The sequence below is a fragment of the Simochromis diagramma genome, unplaced genomic scaffold (genome assembly GCF_900408965.1).
Source record: "Simochromis diagramma unplaced genomic scaffold, fSimDia1.1 OVJJ01000343.1, whole genome shotgun sequence".
In the NCBI taxonomy this organism is placed as follows: Eukaryota; Metazoa; Chordata; class Actinopteri; order Cichliformes; family Cichlidae; genus Simochromis; species Simochromis diagramma.
This window is the reverse complement of record NW_024386831.1, coordinates 3227432-3252912: the sequence shown is the minus strand read 5'-3', so window position 1 is coordinate 3252912 and position 25481 is coordinate 3227432. Positions and strand designations below refer to the sequence as shown.

General features: G+C 39.2%; 1 protein-coding gene across 1 annotated transcript in view; it reads left to right on the top strand.

Annotated features, from left to right (window-relative positions):
* gpr39 (G protein-coupled receptor 39) overlaps window positions 1–24713 on the top strand; it is a 39295-nt gene extending 14582 nt beyond the window's left edge. The window contains exon 2 of the mRNA XM_040027493.1: window positions 22394–24713. Within this exon, the coding sequence (XP_039883427.1) occupies window positions 22394–22893 (500 nt within the window). The 3' untranslated portion in view covers window positions 22894–24713. The remainder of the gene's footprint in view (window positions 1–22393) is intronic.
* The last annotated feature ends 768 nt before the right edge of the window (window positions 24714–25481 follow it).

Genomic DNA, 25481 nt, shown 5'->3' with positions numbered 1-25481 from the left:
TAATCAAATCTGTCTTATAATATAGGATAAAATAAAACAATTCAGGTAAGCAAATAGATGTTAGTGTTTAAGCACTACTAAGAGTGTTTGATAGTACAGTTTTGTTCTTTATATCAAAATAATGTTGTGGCAAGCGTGTGTTAAACATCATCAAGAATTGTGAGACTTGCTGGTTAGATTACTTGTTTTTTCTTTTTTTTTCTCTTGCTATATTGTCTGTGAGGGACAAAAGAGATGAGATGATGGGAATGCATGGGATTAATTTCAGGTAGTATTTCAGCAGGCTTTATGACACCTGGTACCCAGAGATGACCTAGTTTTATTCCAGCATCATTTATACTGTGTGAATGCCTGAGTCATGTACAAAATAGTCAGACTTGGGCAATTATAGCACTGTACCGATACCACTGTACATTCACAAAATTAGAATGAGAAGAAGGAAATTGTTTTTACACCATAATTTAAAATAAACATAATATGATGGCAGCAGAGGAGAAGAGAAGCCAATGTGTAAGGGTGTGTTTTTCTTTTAGAATAATTCACAGCTTTCTTGGCCTTGCATTTCTTACCTGTTCCCATCAGACACTTTCCACCACTCTGCCACAGCAGGGCCATAGCTCATGAAGTGCGGCGACAGCCCAATTGCCACCCATGAACCTCTCTCCTTCGGATCGATTGGGCTTATTTATTGTGTTTGACTAGATACCTTGACTCCCCGCCGGCCTGTTTACGGTTCTCGGGTGGCCTCCTTCAAACCCTTTTATCATCAAATATAAAATAAACCTCGGGGAGGATTCGCTGTGTGCCTTGCCATTCATCCTTCCTAGCCTCCATCGTATGCTCGGCACTGAGTGACAGCTGCATAGTTTAGTAATAAGATCCTGGGCCCCCGTGGCCTCGTGGCAGCCAACATAGCTGAAGGCAAGCCATCCTGAGAGTGACAGCACTGCACTCAGCGAACCACCTGGGAGACAAATCTGCAGATGGTTTAGAGTGAGTGCACCTTCATGGGGTGTGTCAGCGCTCAGAAGGGAATTCACTGTTGTACTGCGTGGGTGTGTTTACTTATCTGCTCTACAGCACCATGCTATACGGTGGCATGCACTGATACTAAAGGTTGCAAAGACAGGTGTGTGTGAAAGGATCTTAGACTGATATCTGTTTTCAATATTTTGAACTAACATGATTCATTTGTGGTTTGTCGTTTTTCCTTTTTTATTATTAAATGAATGCATAAGAAATGAACCCTTAGATCATCTGGTACTTAATGTGACTCAATGAGCATCTGTAGGAACAGAGGTCTATGTCTGTAACTTATTAGCTATAATTAGAGTATATCTTGTACTACTTACTCAATGCTTGGACTGCGGGTGTGGCTGTTGACTGCAGACGATTAACACGGCTGCTCAGCTGAGTTGCATCATCAGAGGTATGTGAGGTCTGAGTTCGATGTAGCAAGGCGTGTCTCCCGACACCATTTATGTATTTCCTATTAGGATAAGACTCTTAGGATCAGAGGCTTTTGACGAGGGGTGTCAAACATAAGGTCAGGGGCTCAGAATTGGTTCAGCATTGTCTTTAATCCAGCTCCAATGGGTGTCTTTGGAAAATGTGAGGAGCGTATACATTTTGGACTTTATTTTATTTTTACTGATAAAGACCTCCCCAGTGGGCATTCATGCTACACCGGAGTAATTAGGTGATGGGTAAAAAAGTTAAAAGTACAGAAATATAATATAATTGCTACACAGTAACAAAGACTAAAAATGTCATGAATTAACTGAAACTTTTAGTTTCGTAGATATAGGACAGTCAGTGTTTAATGTCCCAGCTCTAGACAGATAGCCAGTCCAGACCATCCATAGAGAGGTAAGTGATCCATCCAACATTGTCCCGATTGCTGTTTTTCTTAGATTAATGTTCTCACCTGTTGAACTTTAAAGATAAAATGATTAGTTATTAAAAATCACTTGATGGTTTACTCCATCTTCTGCATCCTTTTTTTAGAATACACTCATCTATTTATCACATACATCTTTATTTTTTGTCCACTTCAGTTTTGATTCGATTTTAAATTAATAATTTTTTTTGACCACCACTCTACACCTAATGACAATAAACGGTAAACCCCTTTCCCGTGACACTGCAAATTTATTCTTGAGATAAGACTATTTTGTAGGAAGTTGCTGGGGGTGAGCAGGTGTGGTTGGAGCAGCTTTTTAATGTCCTGTGGGACGTACTACTTCAAGGAGCTTTAACTCAAAGAAACGTGGCATCTTTATCACACTGACTGTTTCAAAGCAATTAAAAAGCAGGAGATTAGCAGAGAGGAAGTGCCCTGTAGGTTGACTGATGAACCAGCCAACATGCCATTTTTGCTCAATTTTCTCCATTTGTTGTAATCATTCTTGTGTTGCAGCCACAATGAATTATGGTGCTGTCTTCCTACCGTTATGCAAAGATAATGTAGAGATGTTTTTATTTAAGCACCAAAGTATAGGCCAAGAAAATTAAAAGCACACCTGTATTCATGTGAATCTATGGGAATCTAGTTTGTGTCACCTGGCATGTTGTCAGGACTTCTTCTGCCTGGAGCAGGTGGCGTAGCATGTGTTGCATCGGCTCTGGTTCAAATCGTTAACTCCAATTGTTGGAGTTGATGATGAGTGATTCAGATTCTAGAGTTAAGTTGGATTCTCTGTTGTGGGGTTTGCCTCTGAGTTTCTTTTTTCTCCACTGAAGACTGTGTTTTTCTCAAGTGTGTGTTAGCTAGAGCTTTTGGGTGTGACAACTTTTAAAGCTGGTTACTGGAGATTTCTCAGGTTTCTGAAATCTGATATCATAAGTAGAGCTTATTGTATAAGCTCCACTAGTCACTGAGGTTGTCAGTCATCCAGGTCATGGTAGTCTTAGTCGAGTTGAACTAAGTCCTTGAGTTGAAAGAAACGGGACTATTTTTTAGATTTTTCAAAGGGCTGCTGCTTATGATTCTTGGAGTCATCTTGGACAGACAGAGGTTCTTCAACACTCTAAAATTAGAAACATCCTGTCTCAGACGCTAAAAGCAGTTCATGTATTTATTATGAATACATGAACTGCAGTATTCAGTACATGAACAGTATTCATGTAGGCCATAAATACTGTAATTATATTTCAGGACTTCCTGCCTCTGATTCAGGCTCCATGCTTTCTTGTAGTAGACTAAGTCTCTCTCAGTAGGGGTGCTAGCTTGGAGCCCTCTAATGAAAAATGCACACATGTTGAAAACCTTGGAACACCTGATTCTGCACCAAGTGAGACTTGAGGTCAAAGACAAACATGATCTGCTGTAGTTTGCATACAAACAACACACATGGAGTGAAGGATGCTGTCCTCTACTTGCTTCATAGTCTTTGTTTCCCAGATCACAGACTTGGGGAACTGTATTTTTGGGACATTAAGGAGCAGCAGGGGGGCTCCACAGGGGAGTGTCCAAGCTCCGTTCCTTTTCAGATTACTCATTACTTTCACAGGACTCAGATTTGTATGTATTAGATACAAATATACACTATAAATACAAATCTGATGGCAGCAAGTAAAAAAGCAATAACTAGAAGATGGCTAGACAAGGACCCACCAACGGTTGGAGAGTGGTCAGCCATAGTAAAAGATATCTGTGAAATGGAAAAGATGACCTTTTCTCTAAGACTCTATAAAGACAAATTTCAAAGATACTGGTCAAAATGGTTTTTGAGTATGCAAAAGGGTTGTGAATAATGTAGGGAAAGGATCTTATTCATCCCCTTCCCATTCTATTTTCATTTATGAATGAATACAGAGTTTTTAATTAAATACATATTCTTTAAATAATGTTCCCTTTTAGAAAAAGTAGGATAATTAAAAAAAACAAAACATTTATTATAGCTCTGTCACGTAGAAAAAAACCTGTCTTTTTTCTGTGGTCTGTTATATAACATTAGGGGTGTTCGTGGCAATTAACTTTTTAATCGACTAAGCGGGTCAAGTAAGAAACACTTAAATATTAAGTTACATTTGAAAACTGTTTAAAAAAAAACATATCCCCATTCCACATTCCAAAATGTCATGTGACAATCTGATTGGCTTAGGAGTGATGATGTCACAAGGATGTCACAAGGATGTCACAAGGATCCTTTGAAGTTTTTCTATAAATAGGGGTGAGGAACAGCAATTTTCAGTTCGTTTCTTCGCAGCCTTTGTGTTTGCAGCCTTCAAACGTTCACTACAGAAAAATTTGGAAACCTCTCAGAGTCATCGGATACAAACGCCAACATGTATCCAAGATTACGGCAACCAAGACAAAAAGATTTCGCCGCCTCTCCTTCCACGCGTGGCCGGCCAATTTCTCCAAATGGCCTCTTATCCATCCAAAGGGCATTACAGGAGAGTAGGAATGAAAACAACCATCTCCAGAACAAAATTCGACAAATTGAAGAAGAAAAACGTCACCTGGAGAAGAAGTGCTTACAGATGGAAGCACAAAACAAACACCTGGAAGAAACACTACAGCGCCAGCCCGACATCAACATTATTAATGAGGGCTGGGGGATCAAGTTTGCTCAAGCCAGAGAGCAGATTGTATCCCTCATCAAAGAAAACAAGAAAAAGAGCGCTGAAGTTAAAGAAATGTCCGAGCAGCTTCAAGGCAGGAAAGCGACGATTGATAAAATGGAGTGGGATCTGCAATACATGGACCAAATGAATCACCTGCTCCAAAGAAAGCTTGATGAAGCTGAAGAAAAAAATAAAGAAGTCCTCCAACAGAAGGAACAACAGGACACAAAGCAAAACGACCTGCAGCGCGAACTCCAAGGCATGCAGGAAAAGTACAGAATGGTGAAGGCAGAGTTGGAACAAACATTGGTCCAAAATAAAGACCTCCTTCAAGAGAAAGAGCAACAGAAAGAAAGACTGCCAGAAGAAAAGTGCATTATCAAGGACTTTGAGAGTAAAAATCAAAAGTTGCAAGGATTCTGTGATGAACTGAAGGTCAAAACAAGTGAGCTGGAGGGAGAAAAGAAAACACTAGAAAAACGATGCTCACACATGCAGAAAAAGATTGATCACATGGCCAAAAACAACTCAGAGCTCATTAAGGGGATATTGTTGGAATTCAACAACTTGAAGCGGGAAAACACAGAAATGCAGGCCCAAAAGCAAAAACAAGACAAAAGGCATGAGGACCTGCAGTGTACGCTCCGCGATATCCAGAAAAGAAATGAGCAGCTAGAAGGCCTGCACAAAGAAGATCAAGTGAGAAATGCAGACCTGCAGAAGGCAAAGCTGACACAGGAGGCAACATCCAAAGACCTCAAAGAAAAGCTTGAAGAAACACAAGCAACATTAGAACAGGTGGAACAAACATGCAAGAAACTTGAGAGGCAAAACACAGAAACCATCGATGAGTTGAGAACCCTCATCCTGGACAAAAAGGCGCTCGTGGAAAAGTCCATGAAAAAGAAGAAAAGATTCTTCAGCTTTTTCCGGTAGAGGGACAATACTGCTTCTTCAACTGATGTAGCCTCGTCTTGCTCCACCTCTGTTCACCCCCCAACCAGTCCCGGCAGTTGACTGCCCCCTCCTGAGCCTGGTTCTGCCGGAGGTTTCTGCCCGTTTTAAGGCAGTTTTTCCTCCCCACTGTCGCCTAGTGCTTGCTCAGAGGGGATTGTTGGGGTTTTCTTTTTCGTTTTGTTTTGTTCCTTTATTTACTTGTTAACTTTTTGCTCTTACCTCATTTAACCTTGTTTCGTTATTTACTTGTTAACTTTTATGAACTTACCTCATTTAACCTTGTTTCGTTATTTACTTGTTAACTTTTTGCTCTTACTTCGTTTTACCTTGTTTCTTTATTTACTTGCTTGTTTAACTTTTTTTCAACTTATCTAACAAAATAAAACAGTTGAATTTATCCTTTGAGTATTGTTCATCTAATCTTTACAGAGTTTTTCCAAAACACTTTCAAACATTCAGATCTGTCTTTCATTTTCTTCTTGAAACCTCATGAACGGTGAACTAAAAACTCTGGAACATGGTTTGAAACACTGAAATAGTTTCAGCTGAAACTGGCAAAGTCATACGTGCGTGTGTGAGTGTCACAGGTGATATGGTGTCACTAGTCCGGTCATCATGTTTAGGCTCATTCACTCCAGAATTATTTAGGCCAAATCTTTAAAACAGTGTCACTGCACACACATTTCAATCACACAAACGCAGGATTAATTCTTTGCAGTATTTTATCTGATTTATTATGAGAATGTCACGCCTGATCATTTGCACCCACAACATCAAAAATGGGGGCAAAAGGGAGGAGACCACGTTTAATCGATTATAACACGAGGTCAGAAATATAAGTGCTGACATGAGTAGTGTCCACAGAAACCTCTGAATCTCAGCTAAAAACTCATGTAAACCATGTCTACAAACACCAAACAAAGCAAAGACACCAGACAGTTAAAAGAGCAGTTACGTCACCATGAATCTGTGGACAGGTAATATCCATATTTTGATTTATGATTTTCTGGAGTTAAATGTGAACCGAAGCATATTTTCAAAGGTGTTATATGCTATAAAATACTTTTAAAAATTAGGTGAGGGAAATAAAAAAATCTATTTTTCTATGTTTGAGTCACAGTAACTTTTAAAGTGTTTGTGCTAATAACATCATGTACAGTAAGACAGGCATGGAGAACAGAACTTACTGGGAGAGCCTTTGAACAGATGACATACAGTTCAATTCAACATATAAGACCTTAAGAATGAACAAGCATCTAAGTAAAATATATTTATTTAGTCTATCATCTGTGATATTATTATGTACAATTATAATGTATTGTTCACCTCTCTTAAATACACAGACAGCCTTAACGTATGAAATATTCATTCATTAAAACACTCAAATTTGTCTGTTGTCTCAGTGGCTGATAGTGCCCACAGGCGTCAATGTGAGCTTGAAGCCATTTATGATTTTTATGTTTAATGGGTGGGTGCTCACGATAAACAGATTTTGAATGAAAGCCCAGGAACTTCAGTAGCACAAAAAGTGGCTATTCTCTGTGCCCATATGGATCAGTCCCTCTTATTACCATTATTCCCTTAACCTGATTTTCTGGTGCTCGACTGGTCTTAATTCCTTATGATGCTGAATGGACACTTGTATAGACATGCACAAAATGTGTAAAAGGGTATACATACATGAGTATGCATGTATGCACATGTAGATATGTATTATGTATGTAATGTAGATACTTGAAAGTGTGTGTGAGTATGCACACAGATGTGGGTGTGGGGGTGTATACAAACGAGCAAGATGCACGGTGTGTCTCCAAGTGGAAAAACTACATTTTAGTAACTTCACATAGCCATTGTTTTTATTTTTTTATTTTCTACTTAGTTGTTTCCTTTTTTCCCTTGCTGTGTCTGTGTAAATGTTAATGTTCCTAAAAATAAATAAAAATAAAGTAAAAAAATAAAATAAATACAAATCTGAGTCGTGGCACATCTAGAAATACCTAGATGCCATTGTGGCGTGTATCAGGAATGGATAGGAATGTGAATATATAGGGCTCTTGTAAAAGCCTTCAGTGACTGGAATTACACAAACTACCTCATGTTGAACACCTCTAAGGCTACGTTCACACTGCAGGCGAAACCACATCAAATCCGACTTTTTTGACCCTAGGCGTCCCGTATCCGATCATGGTATGACAGTTTGAACAGCACAAATCTGATATTTTCATCTGGGTCACTTTCGTATGTGGTACTGAATCCGATACATATCTGATGTTTTAGAAAGCGACTGCTGTTTGAATGGTCATGTCGCATTAAATCTTTTACGTCACTAACACAAGACAGATGCCAATTATCAGCGCCGGAGAAGGCAAACCTCTGCACGGAGGTAGCAGCCACTGCTCCAAACAGGCCATTGATTAAGCACGGGCTCTCTTTTTTTTCTCAGTGTCCTTCATTCTCTAATTAATTTGTCAAAATTCTGTCAGTTACGACTGTGCAGAAATTGACAGACTGCTGCAACAACTCCTGTAGTAAAATGTTGCCAATGTTCCATCAGCATGTGATGGCAAGTGTTCTGTTCCTGAACAACTCTGATCACCTTCTTTTTAACATCTTTATGAAACTAGAATCATACTGGAAGACTTCTCTCTCTTTGTTGTAAAACAGAAAGATGCAGAAAATCATTCACCCCCACAGCCATCATGCTATTCGATTCTCATACAAATAGCTGATTAGCTATGTCAAATATATGAATTTCCCTCTGGGATCAGTAGAATTATCCTTCTTCTTCATTACCTTGAATCAGCAGATGTGAAGTCCTAACGATATCCAAGCTGAGGGATTATGTAAAAAAAAAAAAACTTCAACCTGTGTACACTTGTTGCAGAGAGAAACTATCCATAGAGGCGAAAGCTGTTCTTTGTAGCAGGCCATAAAAATGTTTATTTCTGCTGTAAAGTTGGATATTTTAACATGTGAGTCTGTGGAAGCCGGCCTCTACAGGACATTTAGGCCTTTTACCCTGACTTCCTTTTTTCAGTTCCAACTGTTGATGTTTCGTCACACTGGTGCACAAGAAGTGATAACTTTTCCCACCTGACAAATTTTGTTATCCTCTTCATACTACCCCCTCGCCTACATATGTATACTTGAGGTGTTGTAGTTACTTTTAATCTTTAACTGAACATTATTTTAGACCACGACAGAAATGTCTATGGTAAGATAAGATAAGATAACATAAAATAACAAAAGATAACCAGACTTTACAGGAGATTGCTTCCACTGATAACTTTTAAATATGAGCTTTAAAGATGATTTTGAGCATCCCGCATGCCACAGGTAGCCGCTAAATAAACTTTAGCAGCTTTATAGCTCCTGAAAACTGCTACTGGATATCCTAAATAATGTGACGTTTCCCTCAGTTATTGGACACCCAAACAGAGCTCAAAGGAGACTGAATGTCATACTTACATTAATCACCTGACCAGAAACACAACACTTTTATTTGAACCTGACTTTAAAAAAAAAAAAGTGAAGTTCTGACATTGATTCAAAAATGCCCGTTCAGATCACTTTACCGTTAATGAGGATAAAACCATTACCACAACCATACCTTATCAGTGGACAGGTGACAGATGGCCAGCAGGACTTGTGTAATAAATCATGCTGGTAAAAATCTAATCATTAAACAGACACGAGGGCAAACTGTACACAAGACTCAGTGTGTTTATGGTTCTGAAGGCATTGTAATATTAATAATTAATTAAGGGATCAACAGTCAAGTTCAAAGATGGCATCGATGGTACCTGGTTATAAGAGCACTGATCCACTAGCAGCATTACATTTAAAGGTTTACTATCAAATATAAACCTCAGAGGATTTAAATGAATACCAATCTTTCTTTTATGTGTAAACAAACAAACAAACAAACATCAGACATGACTGAAATATTGTATTCTTATATAATAAAATAAAATAGTAATATAATATAAATATAATAAAATAGTCATCAAATGTATGTTTTTATGTAAATTTCTACTTATTTTTCTTGTGCTCATTTTGATTTCAGGCAAATCTTTACTAGATTAAAAGAATTATTTTTATACATAATTTATTTTACTTGATTGAACTACACACGATTCCATTTAGTTATTTGTTATATGTTTGCTGTGTTTATCCTCATTTTTACCAGCTGACACCTCAAACTTCCCCATCTCTGGAAAAAATAAAGTATACCATCTCTTGAGTTTAACTGAGTCTTAACTAAACTTTGCAATTGTCTGCGGGTCTAATTATTCGTAACAACCACCTTGGGATGGGTAAAGGAGATAAGAAGAACCACTTGAGGCACCTCCTCAACCCTTTCCGGGTAAACATGAGCGAACATGATAGCTTAGCTAATGCAACCCTGCTGTTTTCTTCACCTCTGCCTGGGGCATAATGAGGGTCAGATATGCCAAGTGTTACCTGAGCTCTTCTGCTTTCTCTATGTTGGATTAGACGTTAAGAAACTGGATAGACGTATGGTCAAAAAGCAGCATAGGCTGAAAGTTGGCTAATCTTCTCAAGCTGTTTAGATGACGGAGGATACGGAGACGAAGTGTTGTTATTGTGCTCATCCAATCAATAAGGTATTGTTATGACACCTCAATTTAATCAGAGTAAAACCAACATGTGCTGCAGTCTGAAATCCTCTCCAGCATCAGTGAGATTGATGCAGGACTGTGTTGAGAGTGGTGATTGGATGTTCGGTGTTACAAGCACTCTCAGTGCTGCACTTTTTTAAATTAATTCAAAGAAAGTAATCAGATTTGGGCAAGTGTCTGAGCTGAAGTAGTACTTCTAGCCGGAGTTGGTCTTGAGTGCAGTCGTAGGATTTTCCCCGACTTCAGCTCTGAGGTGGTGCAGCTGCGGTTCATGGTTCAAATCTTTTTTATTTTTAGTCAGTACTTGCAGGCGACATAATAAAACTGTGTTATGCACATTAAAATACTAAATTAATGGAAGACGCAGTAATCTTTCTCATGTGTTTCGGTGATATAGCTGTAATACTAGTCGGTATTTTTGCTGTCTTTACTTTGTCGTGGTCCAGGGGGTCTGGTGGATGCCTGTGCTGCAGCCACTGCATTTGTCCTCCCTCACCGAATTTACTCAGGCTTATTGTTTACATCTACATGCCCACTCCCTACCTTTGGAAGATTCTGGCCTGCCATCAACTCTTAACTGGAAACTGGTCACAAGTAAAGGCTTCGACCTACCTCTTTGTGTCCAAGCTTGTGCCTGGTAGACAGGCGGAGGATCCCAGCTCCTTACTGCATGCCAGGTTAGAAATTTTAGCTATCTTGCAAAGATGTTCCATTGAAATGCTTCTCCAAAAAGTTGTCTCCTAGATTTATTGGTATTTATGAAATTGAAAAAGTGCTTTCATACTCAAGTCATTCCAGTTTCCATGAAGTTCCCAGACAAATACTCAACTGAAGTTCTTACCAACTCCAAATACTTCACACCTATAAAATAAACCTTTTAAATAGAGCTGACTGTTGTGGTCTGGGTCCTGACTCCAAGTCTAGAACTTGTTACTCGTTATGACTTCAAATGAGTTAAACTTTTTTTAGTCTTAGTTATCAATTTTTCCCAAGTTAATTTTTACCCCTTAGCCGTAAAAGGCTGATGGGGTGCTGCAGTCACTCAGTCGAGGGGGCGAGATGAACACCCAAGCTTGTGAATGCAATAACTCCAGAACAAAGTGACATATAGGACTTTTAAATTGATACCATTTATCTACTAAAGGTGTATCTTGATCTTGATTTATTCTGCGTGTAGTTTGTTCTATGTATTCTTCATCAGATCGCATCCTTTAAACATCTGGGAGCATTTATTAAGAATTTAGGATTAGTATTGCTATAAATGCTAGTACATATTATCATCAAATCTTTTTCTGTATGCTGATCACCGGTGCTGTGCAGGTATACTGTAAATCTGTAGATAGTTAACCTGATAGTGAAAATACAGAGTGTAATAATTAAAATTTAATTCATGGCATTGTTAACCAAGATCAAGATATTTAACCTGAGAACCGTCTAAACCATTTATGAACTCTCTTCACGTCTGATTAACTTGACGTTGTTCAGCAGTAATTCTTATGTCAGAGGCAGCTTTGCGCTGGGAGCTTAGACCCAACAGCTGTGGTGGAGCCGTTTTAACAGGCAGAACATCATCTGCATCCATGAAATGATTAATTGGGAGATTACAAAACCACCAGCAGCAGCTGTTTTACAAGCGTTTAACTTCCCTGGCAACCAAAACGGGGCTGGAAAAACATATTCCATGCTCGTTCTCGCTATTAATGGCATCAGCTGCATGACATGAAAGCAGAGTGAATATAAAACACATTTAAAATGGATGTTTATGGGATCCTTCTTCATAATTGTAATTATAAAATAAATATATGAAGGACCGGTTAATAAAAATGGGGCGTTAAGCAGTGTGGTTTATTGGCTGTTACAGTCTTTTATTTAGTTATTTATTTATTTATTTTCCAGGCATGACCATATTTATGCTGGCTCAGTAGATTGGTTAGCATATTAAATGAGATGAAGTTTGGCTAGCACAACTTTGGCATTTATTACAGCCAAATGTTGAATTAGACAAAATGAAAACTTTACTTCCTACTTTTTCTTTCCTTAGTGCCTTCTTTCCTTTTTTCTTCCTCTGTCCTTCTTTCCTTTCTTTCATCTCCCCTTTCCCTTTCTTTCTTTGTTCTCTTGCCCATCTTTCCTTTTTCTTTCTTCCTCTTTTCATTTCTTCCTTGAATATTTCCTTTCATCTTTTCTTCTGTCCTTTCCTTGCATTCCTCCTTTCCTCTTTCCTTCGGTCTCCAACTTCACTCACTCCTTGCCTTTATATTGTTCTTCCCATCTTTTTCTCCCTCCTTTGATCCCACTTTCTTCTTCTTTTTATTTTCTTTTTTTACCTCCTTCCCAACTTTCCTCTCCTTTTTCCTGTTCTTTTCCTTCTTTTTCTTCCGTTCTTTTTCCTTTCCTGTTTTTCCTTCATCACTTGTATATTTCCTCACTCCTTTGTTTTTTCTTCCCCCTTTCTTTTCCTTCTTACCTCCTTTCAGCATTTTCCTTTTTCCTCCCTTCCTTTCATTCCTCCATCCATTCCTTCTAGCTTCTTTCTTCCCTTTTCTTCCTGTCTTCTTTTTCCTTCCCTCCTTTTCTTTTCTATATATTTTTATGTTCTTTCCTTCTTTGTCCCTAACACACACGGTTGTATTTATATATTGACATGTGCATATTTTTTATCAGGGTGACAAACACGACTCTCTGGTGCCTGGCTGAGTAAATGTGCTCTGAGGTGATTAGCTCCTTTATGAATAACACTCCTGCGTGACTGATTTCAGTGTTTCAGGTGGTTTAATAACGCAGGATCTCCTGTTAGCCGTCAGATTGATTCTTTGTGGCTTTCCTCTTGTGGCTGATTGAGGAAGGATCGTTGTGTTTGTGCCTGACAGACTCATAACTGCCGTTAGATCTTTGCAGCGTGAGCTGCTTTTCATGGATAACATTTAATGAATTCAGCGCTGTGCAGAAACAGCCTTAATTGCCCTTTTGTGAAAACTATTTGCAATCACTGTTCTTGGTTTAAATTAACCTTCTACTTCTCAGAAGGATGTTTGCTGTGAAGGAAACACAATTTAGTCCACAAAATCTTGACTAATGTTTGCATATTTGCAATTAAGGATGTTTTTTAATGGCTCATATCTACCTGGCACTATCTGAGCTGGCCTGCTGGTTAAACTCGCCCATCTGGCATCCCAGAATCTCATTATTATGCAGCTAATAAGCCCAAATTTCCAATCTACAAAAACTCTCTTTATTCTCTCTGTGGGAGGAAATCGTCCACTGTGCTTGTGTCTGATAGTCTCTGGGTTCAAGGGAAATTTGTTCTCAGCGTCGCAGACTTTGATGATGTTTGCCTTCATCACAGGTTTCTTAGGCTTATTATCCACAGGACCGACTTCATCCAGCGTCTGAGGAGAAATCTAACCAGATCAATGAGACAGCTGCAGGATTATTTTCTCACGTCAGTTTCATTTTCTTTTGCTTCAGCAGTGGTTTGTGGTTAGATTGAAGTCACTCTAATATGAAGTCATTAAATGTGCAGTTTTTCATGCGATGTGTGTTTGAAACATACTAAATGATTAAAATTGTGGCTGTTTAATTAAATATCAAGTTTTATACTAGAAATTTTCTCCTTTTATCACCAGTCCCTTCAAATAAAGGGAAAGGGAACTAGTGCCATAAACTATATACTAAATGATCCAAAATCAACAAAGCCTAACAGATAAAATGGGAAAAGCAAGAAAAAGAATAAGCAACAACAAGGGAATCAAGGAGGAAACCAAGAGGAAACGGGCAAGAACAATGGAAAATATGGAGGAAACACAAGGAATAATAAGGAGCTAAACAATAGAAACAAAAGAAGAAAAGCAAAATAAAACACAGAAGGAAAACATGGAGGTCAAGCAAGTAAAATAAGAAGCAAAAGAAAGTAAAACCAAGGAGGAAGACACAGAGGAAAGGGAAGATTTGGAGGCAAAGCAAGGGAAAAAGAGGAAACAGACAGAAAACATGGAGGAAAAGAAAGATCTGTTTTCTGATAATCATTTCCTTCATATACAATATGAAAATGTAAGTCATATATAAGCTCCTCCATTGATGTTCATATCACACCACAAACAGCTCCTGAAAGTGAAATCAGCTGCATAATCAAACAAGTGAATAAGCTCATTCGTTAACTTTTACCCTCATCAAGCAGATCTGAATAATTTCACTCCACGCTCATCTTCTCCTTCATTAGCACTCTTCAGTTGGGTAATTGTATAGATTTGACATAAGCTTTAAATCAGTAAGCAATCAGGACCGTCGTCACCGGTGAGATCCAGTCATCAATCAGGTGTTTATCAACAAATACTGGTGAAAGACTTCACTTCTCTCGATTATTCAGCTCTTGTCTTTGAGCTGTTTCCAATCATGGAAATGAAGGGCGCCGGCGATGTGGCGATGCCCTCTATTTGAGAAAGTCCCCCCCCCCCCCCGAGTTATGGGAGAAATTTTGTGTTTATAAGCGGCTCGCTGAGCATCCGTGTGCAGCTTTATGCAGCCAGTGTGGCGCTTCTGGGATTTCTAAAAGAGTCAAATCAGTTGCAAAAGTTTTAAAATGAGTTTCAGAGTTTCTCCCCGTGCTGAATATTCATCTGATTATCAGACGGACTCAGGTGTGACCCAGTCCTGATACTCTCACTGATTCACTGGGATGTTGTAGTGGTTTGTTGCATCTAAAATCTAAAACAGCATTTATAACACCAATGAGACTATTGTAAAAGATTTGTTTTTAATAATTAGTTAATTATTAAAAACAAATTAATTACTATTCAGTTCAGGTTGAGTTACTGTTCAGGCCTTCCCTCCCCTTCCGCCGAGTTACTGATAAAGTTACGGGCTACAGCATTGCGTCACCTATTGGATTTTGAAGCCAGAAGTGACCATATTAGCAGATTAGTAAGCTGCGTTTTTCAGCTGTGGGTTGCAGCTGTCTAACTGTTATGAAGCCTCTCGGTGTAGCTAATCAGTAAACTTGGGATCATTCAGTTATCTGATGAACTGTAAAATTTTGTAAAACTTTTCCGGTTTTACTGAATAAAAGAGTAATCAGCAATATTTTTAAAAAGGCCACAAACAAATCAATAAATTCAAGCCAATTCAGTTCAATTGTATTTATATAGATCCAAATCAGAACTATAGATCACTCAAGGTGCTTTATATTGTAAGTTTAAGACCCTACAATGATACAGAGAAAACGCCAACAATCAGATGACTCCGTATGAGCAAGCACTTGGTGACAGCGAGGAGGAAAAACTCTCTTTTAACAGGAAGAAACCTCCTGCAGAACCAGACTCAGGGAGGGGCAGCCATCTCCTGGAACCGATAAATCAATAAACAAATTATTCTCCTGAAGACTAATGCAGCCAAGAGTCTTTTTACAGGCGCCCCCTGCTGGTCAGTTAAAAAAAAAAATCCAGGTTTACGACATGTCTTGATGCTGGCTCAATCATGCAGGTAAGGAAATCCCAAAAAGCTAATTCTCTTCACCTTATTCACCTTATTCAATGGGGCTAGTTTAATGACACACTCCCAAAGGGATTTGTGTGTCCTCCCATGGACCTTTTACTTGTTAGGCGAGTGTGTAAACCACAGTATTTCCTGTATGAGCTACACAGAAAAACCCATCCGAGGTCTGAAAGGGGAAGATTTTCCATGTAAATGAAGCAGCGGTCGGTCTGATTTCTTTCTCTTTTTTTAGCTCTTATTAAAAGTGTAAATCATACTTACGCCAGGCAGAGACTCGGCTCGCCCCCTTTTCTCCTGCTGTGAGATGCACAGAGGAACTGGGAAGCTCAATCAAACACACTCCAATTACAACAAAAAGACAGACAATTAATTGTTCCAATAATCTCCTTTAATTGCCTGCTAATTAGCAGGCAGTTATATTTTGCCTGGCAGAGAGACAGTGAGTGTGTGTGTGGGTGTTTAATGTCAACAAGTTCGGGAACATCACTGATGAGGGCATCAGCTGAGATTGGAGTTTTTGAGGAAGGTGCATTCAGCGTGAAGAGAGTGACATTAAAACAATAAAGATTTATCAATGACATGAAGGAAGGCTTATGCAATCACATGTTCAGCTGCATCCTAACTCCTCTGCAGGGGCATTACTGATCTGTTCTGACTCAGGGGCATATTGCCAGGTGAACGTCTCGGCTGTGATCAGCGAGCCAACGTGATAGGTAGATCTATAGGGGGAAAAAACACCTTTAAAGAAAGAGAGATACGGCCACTTCATGATCTGCTGCCAGGATTCGATGATGCATCCAATCCGTAACCTGCTGCATCGTTACATTTTTAATGCAACATATTGGAAATATGAACTTTGCAGGTTTTAAAGTACAAAAAAAATTTGCCTCGATGTATCATCCCTCCAGGTTTTACTGAAATTGAATCAGTGGAGTGTGTGATATCTATAGTGCCTTCATTTGAACAGTTAGGATCATTTAAGGCTGGTGGGATAAAGGATGGCAGGTCTTCATCAATTTAAGTGTAGGAAAGTGGCATTTTTTTAAAGCTATGATGTCCCACTGTTAGTGGAGCAGGACTGGAAGGACCCACTGGAGACGCATATTATGAGAAATGTGTGCACTTATCCCAGTTAGAGCTGAAATAGTCAATCCTCAGCAGCATTGGTAATATTCAGTCAAAAAAAAAAAAGCCCAAACCTGCTAGGTTTGGTTATAAAGTGCCAAAAGAAACAAGCAATTAAAAGCCAGACTGACAATCCTGGAGATTTGAACCTGAGGCTTTGGGAGCCCCACAGGGTTCGTGGCCCCGGGCAGTTCCTGGCAGGAGAACCGGCACTGCAAGTCTCCAACATGAACACACTTGGAGTGCATCCACATCCAGCTGCTTAGATTTATAAATGTGTATGGTTTTATGTGCTTTAACCGTTAGTCCTGAATAAAATTGGATTTTTCATCCAAAACAAATGTCAGATTGGTGGAAATCATCAGTGGCTGGGATGGGCAACATTTTTCCTCTGAGTTTCAGACTGACTTATAAAAGGGGTCTCACACTGAACAGAAAAATAACACAAAGTGCTGAAAAATTTAAAAATCCATTACTGCTGATGGACACGACTCCCTGCTTTACAATAAGCCTGGATCCTTGTTTCATCTCTAGTTCTAGTCTCAGACCTGACATACAACCGTGGACTTTTTAAGCATCAGGTAACTACTGTCTTTAACCGTATTTGTCAAAGTCAAGTTAAATTCTTTATCAACGCTGTGAAATCACACTGTCTTCCAGCAAAAGAAGAAATAGGAGAAGCTAAATAAATGAAACTGAATTGGAGAATTGTTGTTTATTCAACTGTTTCATTGTGAAAGTACACAGTGGCGTCTCTGATCTTCTCTGTGCTGCCTACAGTTAGTTAGATGTTGTTCTTTTTGTTGTTCTTTTTGAGACAACACAGGGAGGTGGGTGCTGCAAATATGAGTTTTTCAGTTTTCCATTAGAAAGTTGTTTTAATATCTGAAAATAAAAATATGTCAGGATTCAACATTAGATCAGATCTTCAGCCTTTAATGACAGTTCCTCCCCTCTGCAGACTTTTGAAATGCCAGAGCTCAAAAATGCATCATCCTCCCACACTAGGAGGATCTGGAGATTTGCAGCACACAAGACTTCATTTTTTGCAGTAGACTGTCATCAATTATAACTCTGCTTTTTTGTTCACTGACATTTGAAAATCATCTTCAAAAAATATTCAACCTGAAAATCTCTGATTATCTTGCAAACCTGACAAAGTATTTCCTTTCTTGTGCTTTTGTCATTCATTTTAATCTTCTGGTCATCTGCTTATTGCTAGTGCTCCTATTGATGGTCTAGCTGGATTTAGCAAGAACTTTGGTTTGTTTCTGGACTTGAACTCAATAAAAAGTCAAAACCAGAGATCACACACAGGGATCAAACCCAGAGACCACAGGGACCAACCTTAGAGACCAAGCCTATAGACTGCAGGGACCAAACACATTGCTCAAAACCAAAGACTAAACCCAGAAATCACAGGGACCAAAACTAGGGACCAAATTCAGAGAGTAAATCTGCGGAACAAAACTAGGGATCAAATCCAGAAATCCCAGAGCCCAAACCCTCAGGGACTGAGAGTTGAAACATAGATCATTGGTAAACCCTCACTTTTGACTTCAGCTTTCTAGTACAACACCTGCAGTTACTGTTATGACCTCATCAACCCATTAATCAATTGGATGCTCCTTCGGTTCTCAAGGTCCAGCTTCAACTAGATTAATCCACCATTTTTTAACATAATACCATAAAATCAGACTTGAATTCTCTTTCTGCCTCCCTTCACACTTGACTGCAAACCTTTTTCTCAGTGCGCTCTGAAGGTGAAGATGACAGTGTTGTCACTTATTAAATAAATTGCTTTGGCCAGCTGACCAAATTGTTTTTGGAATCTGGAGAAGGTCATAAAGAGAATATATTTCCAGATATTTTTAATAAAAAGACACTTTAAATTACCTGAGAGGGTCTAATTATCTACCAAAGTGTCAAGGAGAAATGACTCAGAGCAACATGAATCTCTAAAGTTGTTTTTATCTGTGTCCGTCACCTCTGCCTGCTCATTTATTTTTGTATTCCAGCAGTGTTCCTTTCTTCTGACTTGTCTTCATCTCACTTTCTTCCTCTTTGTACTTTCACTCAGATGAACCCTCTGTCTTTACTGTCTTCACAAACCTTGATTTGAATTCCTCTTTGAAAGTGATCAGAACTAGAGTTATTACCGGTGACATCTCTTGGTATTGATTCAGACTGGTCACGGTACAGCTGGCCTTAATGAACAATACCATACATGTGAGTGTTTTCTCTCTTTTGCCTCCTTTTATCTTGAAGCATTAAAAGAATTTAACTTGGGGGCTGATGCTGTCTGTAGCTTGTTTTCTTCAAACTTGATGATTGTTCTGAGAGGAATCCCTGCAGACCACAAAGTGTTTGGCTGACGACAAACATGATGCAGAGTGCTGCTTTCCACTCAGATTTCTTCATCACCTCTTGTTTGCGTTGTTTAAAAGCCTGCCCACAAACAAACCTGTTTTTATGAGACCAGTGACCCTGCTAGGCAACAGCATGCGTGGCTCTGGGGTTGATCCTTCCTAACAGAGAGCAAACTCCAAATCCCATCAGCAGGCAGGTGGACCAGCCTCAGGTCCTGCAGCGAAGCTGTGTTTGTACATGGCGAGACCCGACATGAAGCTGCAGGGCGTCATGAAAAATTAGTGTCTGTGTCTGGAAAATAAGACGCATGCATCTGATGGGGTCAGCAAAAACAGACAGCAAACTGTTTATTAAAGGCGGACATCTGGATTCTGTATTTTGAAGCCTTAACGTTTTTGTAGAAGGTAGAAGTGACCATATTTGGATATATTTGATTAGCAAGCTGCATTTTTTAAAACACAGGATAAAATCGCCAACAGCAGACACAACCGAAAAGTTCAGTTCAGTCATTCAGCTTAGCAGGGATCTGACCCACATCCAAAGAAGGTAAAGTTTCATTCCAGGTTGAAGGTAAATATATATATGTGGACATTTTATGTCTACGAATGAGCCTCGTAGAGCATCAGTTATAGGTACTTCAGTGTTAGCATGCACCCATGTTCTTGACAGACGATCACTGCTTAACGACCTGATAAACATGGTGGTCATGGCCTCAAAACTAGTCAATGACCAACCACCGGTTGCAAGGGAAAAGTGAATACTCCTGGAGCTGCTGTGAGAGGTTGATGGCTAAATGATCCCCTGGTCAGCATCTGTCACTAGGGAAAAATGTGCATTCCCCTAGCTTTGGTCGCTAGCATATTACTGCGGTCATAGTTTGAATGGACGTAACAAACTCTGTCCAGCTGTTCTCTGCGCTGTAGTGAAACTGAAGTGTGTGCCCCAACCGAAAAATGCAACGCAAACATTTCCAGTTTGTGTTGATTATTTTGTTCTGTTAATTGTGTTAATTATTAAAATATGGGCATGTTTTTCAGAAGTTCATTATAGATGTTAAAACATAAACATTATGATTTGAAAGGGGCTGACCCACCCATCGGGGCCTCCCTAAGCTGGTTGCAATAACCAATTTGGTCATTTTGAAATTAAAATGTACTTTTCTGAGTTCAAAATGCAATCTTAGTTACTGTTGTTTAAAAAAAAAAGTAAAAGTTTTAGTGAAGTAAAATGTCTTTTCATACTACTTTTAGTTTGTCGATTTGGTCCATTAAACCTTGGCGTCTGTAAGACTGACATTGCCATACATTGAGGCTAGGCTATAAAAACAACAAACAACATATATTCACTTTCACTTTTTTGGCTTGTAAATGTGACAGATAAGTTAATGCAGCTTTTTAAAAAAAAACAAAACAAAACACGACACATGCTTCAGGCGCTCATGTTTTTAGTCTAAGATAAGATGGGATATGAAACAGAGGAACTTCAGCCCAAAAAGCCCATTAAAATGCATTTCAGGCTGCCAGAATTCCCAAATTTCTGTCAGGTTTTCTGAGGCAATGCCCTTGATGTCTTTATTTTGAACTATTGACATCTCTTTATAAAGTCTCTAACATCACTGGCAAACCTTAAGACAGGCTGCAAGGGATCAAAGCTCACTGACACTTGAGATTAGCATTAAACTGAACCTGAACCTTTATAAACAAACACTAATGAGTGCACTTAGTCTGCATGTGAGAAACACAGACTGATTTTTCAGTTTTTTATTCTCTCTTTTCATCTCTTAATAATATCAGGATGGATGATTCCCCCACCCAGCGTCTTTGGACATGCTGTTATACATGAATGTGTTTATGTTTGTGCTCCTCAGCAGGAAGCATTTGTCTCACATCAGATAATTTTGTGAATGCAGAAAGGCTGTTTGGTCGCAGCTTAATCCCCATTAAAAACACTGCAGGGAGACGGATAAACAGCAGAAGAGAGACCGAGGGTGTGTTTGTCCTTTCAGAGAGTTCAGGGCATGACTCAGACATGAATGATGAAGTGTGAGTAATTGCAGTGGTATATTCAGATATTTCACTTAAATGTGCTCTCTGTATATTTTTACATTTATTAAATACCATTGTATTGCTGACATGTGAATGGATTGTAACTTAAAACAGGAAACCTCCCATGAGGTCTGTGGATTGATTTGTGCATGTTACGTCCCCCCCACCATGGTGGTGGCAAAGGCAGGAAGGAGACAGCAACACCGGACAACCACAATCAATGGAGGAGGATGACAACAGGACAGTTAAGAATCAGGCAGGATTTAGTGGAATCTATAAGAAAAAAGGTGGGGGAGGAGGACTGGGCAGTTGAACCAAATCAAAGAAAGTAATAAAACAAAAAGAGGTCGAGAGCTCCCAGGGCCTAACTAAAACAAAAATGCAAAACAAAAGGCCTAGCTAGCTGCTCGACAAAAGGTCAGTGAAAACATACAAAAGTGGCATCAACCGCATACCCTAGTGTGTCTAACAGTTTAACGCCTGCAATCAGTGTATAGGGTACCCCAGCTTACCTGTCCAGCCTCCCACCACACATAATATAAAGACACCTGTTCGCAAATGTTTGTCATAGCAGAAGCCAGCAGCCACCAGCTGGCCAGGGAGCTGCTCATTTGTAGTGATCCTCGGCGTGTGATTGGCCAACTGGGCCCAGACCAGCCAATAGACACATGCCAATCAACTTCGAACTGGCCAATAGGTGGAGGCTTGACACCTGAAAAAATTCTGGTTCATCCGTTTCATTCAACAATCCGCTTTCGCCCTTCTCATTCCCCGTCTCCGGCACGCTTTTTCCTCCATGTGCGTATAAAAACAAAGGCACTGCACGTGCGCTTTTTCCCCATATTCTATCGCGATATTTCATTTTCTTATCATTATCAACATTATACCGGTATTACATTTCAAGGGTAAAGTTGAAATACTTTTTTGGGAATAAAGGTGAAAAACTGTTATGAATGAAGTCAAAATATCAAGAACATAGCTGTTTAAAGAATAAAGGTGGTGTTTTAGCTCGTCACCCTTCCTTTGAGTAAGTTTGATTAAACATATTTTCTTTTTAACAAACATGTAGCATATTAAATGTTTTGTCTTGTTTCCTGTCTTTTTAAAATTATTATATGATATTGACAGACACGAGAGTTTTAAAAAAGTCATCACTTCTCTTATATTTATTCTTTTTGTGTTTTTCTTTAGTTCTCATTGTTGGATCCTTGATGGTATGCTGGCTTCCCAACCAGATTCGCCGTCTTATGATGGCCGCTATGCCCAAATCCAACTGGACCATTACCTACTTCCGGAGCTACGTCATCCTCCACCCCGTGGCCGACACCTTCTTCTACCTCAGCTCTGTCCTCAACCCTTTCCTCTACAACCTGTCCTCGCGGCAGTTCAGGGACGTATTCATGCAGGTTCTGCGGTGTCACCTTACCATCGTGCATAAAAATCAGTCCACCGTGCAGTTCAGGGCTGCCCCCATGCAATCCCTTCAACGCCCCCTGCTGCTGAAGTCACTGCGTCGAAATAGGTCGAGTCGCACCACCGTCGCCAAAGAGGAAACACCTTCATCCTTTACGACATTTCAGTCGCAAGATGACTCGGGACTGGGCACGGATACTCAGGCGCCCATCATAGGGACTGAAGAGCAAATCTTGGAGCTCAAGAATAGAAATGTACCATCAGAGTCGGAAATATAGCCTGTTGTGCGAGTCAGTGGGAGAAACTGCTTTATCCATGGATGCAGTAACAAGTATTCAGTGAGCAGACACCCTGTGCTGTGTTTATTGAGTACACAAAAAACATAGCACAGGGTGTCTCGAAAGGACATTTACCTCCAGTGATAATGTTAAAATATAATATAGAATCTTAAATACCCCAGAGCTTCAGTTAAAATTAAAGGTACAGACTGGAGGGTTTAAGGACTGTAATCTGTGTTCTGCATTCCAGAGAGGGGATTTTTTATCAATATTTTGGCCCACAGATGAAACTGAAAGTCACATTATGATCACCAACCTTCAAGAAGAGCAAATGCAGTAAAATAGCAATGGATTTTAACATTGATTAACCCTACTGTTAGCTATGGTAGGCCATGATGTCAGCGCAAGGTCACAATCAACTATTAATCTGAAATAGTATTTAGGGTACTTAGCTTTAGCACAGTAGCTGCAAGCTGCTTTGCAAACCACAACAAGCCTAGCTCTGCTTTTTAATCCCTTGTATGGTTCAATTGATGTCGCATCTGGCTCTTAATGCTGCTGTATCCATGTCAGGCTTTCCTTTTATATTCAAGAAGGGCGGGAGGTCCCAAATCAGGGAGTAGTCAAAGTTGGAATCTATAATAAAAATTAAAAATAGAAATCTAGTGGTTACAATTAGTAACTTAGAAAAAGTGTTTTGATGCAATGATGTTGGGGTTCTAATGGGGTTAATATTAACTTGCCAACACCTCACAGTCTCTGGCTAATCTGGAATAGCTGGACTTTGGTGTAACGCTTGATGGGCCCAGCTTTGAAGCCTGAAAAGCGAAGTCGACACAAAAACCTGCATTCTTTTCAATGGCCAGCAGGGGGCGACTATAATATTTTGCTGGCTTTATGACCTAGTTTTTGGTCATACTGAGTAAAACATTAAATGCATTTTATAAATAATAAATAATAATCATTATTAGCGTCAGAAAAGAGGATAAAAGGATTTTACAAACCAAAGGGTGAAGTGCCCTGTGGTTCCGTCCATAGTTTTTATACCAGAGGTGTAAGTTAATTAGTCAATCGATGTTTAAGATGAGTGAAAGGCCAGCAGCTGAATTAAATATAAAGCACTTACAGGTGAATTCTGCTGCAGTGTTGAATCAGAACATTTGTGTGACTTTTTTTTTTAGAATTTTTTTTTTTTAAACTTGGTTCTACTAACTCTAGACTGTTTCTACATTTATATTTAATGGTGAACTCTAACAGTAGACTAACACATTCAGTGTTAGTCTACTGTTAGAGTTCCTAACCTCACTGATGCTTAGACCTGACGGGGAGTCAGTATAGACCCGGAGTAATTTGGCAAAATGCAGTAACTGAGTTCACGACCCAGCTCGATTACAGAGAGGGAGTTCACAATCTGAGTTAAGTTGGGAAATCTTTTGGTTTTTGTGCCGTAAACATGAGAAACTGTGAAACTTTAATTGTGCTGACTCAGGATTAAATCGGGCTCTTAATTATTTCATTTGTTTACTCTGTAATGTGTAGGTATGTACATATCTTAGATACATTTTTATGTTGGAATAAATGTAACTATGCAACTAATCTTTGAACTTGAACAATTCAATTCATTGTGACAAATAAATTAACGTGACTTTAGACTAAAGTGTTCCTAACTGAACTAAGAAACCTTTACACGGTACTTTTAGCATCTTAAAACTGTCTTTTACACAAGAACATCATCCCAATACTGTTTCCTTTTTCAGTGTCAAAAACACAAATGTCCCAGTGCTATTTACTCAGTTAAATAAATTATACTACCCAACTCACGTCTGTCAATCGGACTGATTTCATCATCACTTTGGGGATTAAGTCTCTGTCTCAGGGCTGGAGAAGAACCCACAGGAGCAGTTTTCCAGGTGTTGCTCCTTTTCTGGGGTCATCTTGTTGCCTCTCGAGTGCACCTGTTGTCACTTTGATTTGCACCAAAGCAGGTGAAATGAATTCAGAAATGTTCATTGACATATACAGCCTTTTCACTTAAAGGTTAGATTCAGCTCACCACAGAAGAACATAAATACATATTTAAATTCTTATCATTTGCGTGTCTCAAATATGCAAAAGACACTGAATATTTCCATTTAACAAACTATAACATCATTCTGCTTTCTGTGTAGCATCTGGGTTACCTGCCACCATCACATGCTTCACCCAGGCGTCTGCAGAGGTATGCGTGCTGAAGTGTAAGCCTTCCTTGATCTGTATTCTTGTCTGTTCTCGTGCGCGCATCAGTCATCGTACTGCTCCATTACAGTCTAAATGGCTATTTTATCAAGGACATTTATGAAATTGGCTTGTGTGTATCCTAAAACTTCTTTTCTAAATTTATCTAGTCATCTATGCAGCTACCTGCCGACTCCTGAGATGAATGTCCAGCCATGTCTGACTTTATCCCAAGGAGAACAGCCTCATCTTAGCTCTAATACCTCTGTGATGATTTTATATGCACTATAACAAAAACATTGATTAACTTAAAGTATATGTTTCTGTCTGTGGATCCCTGTATGTACACAGTTGACAACATTTCAGTAAAGTCA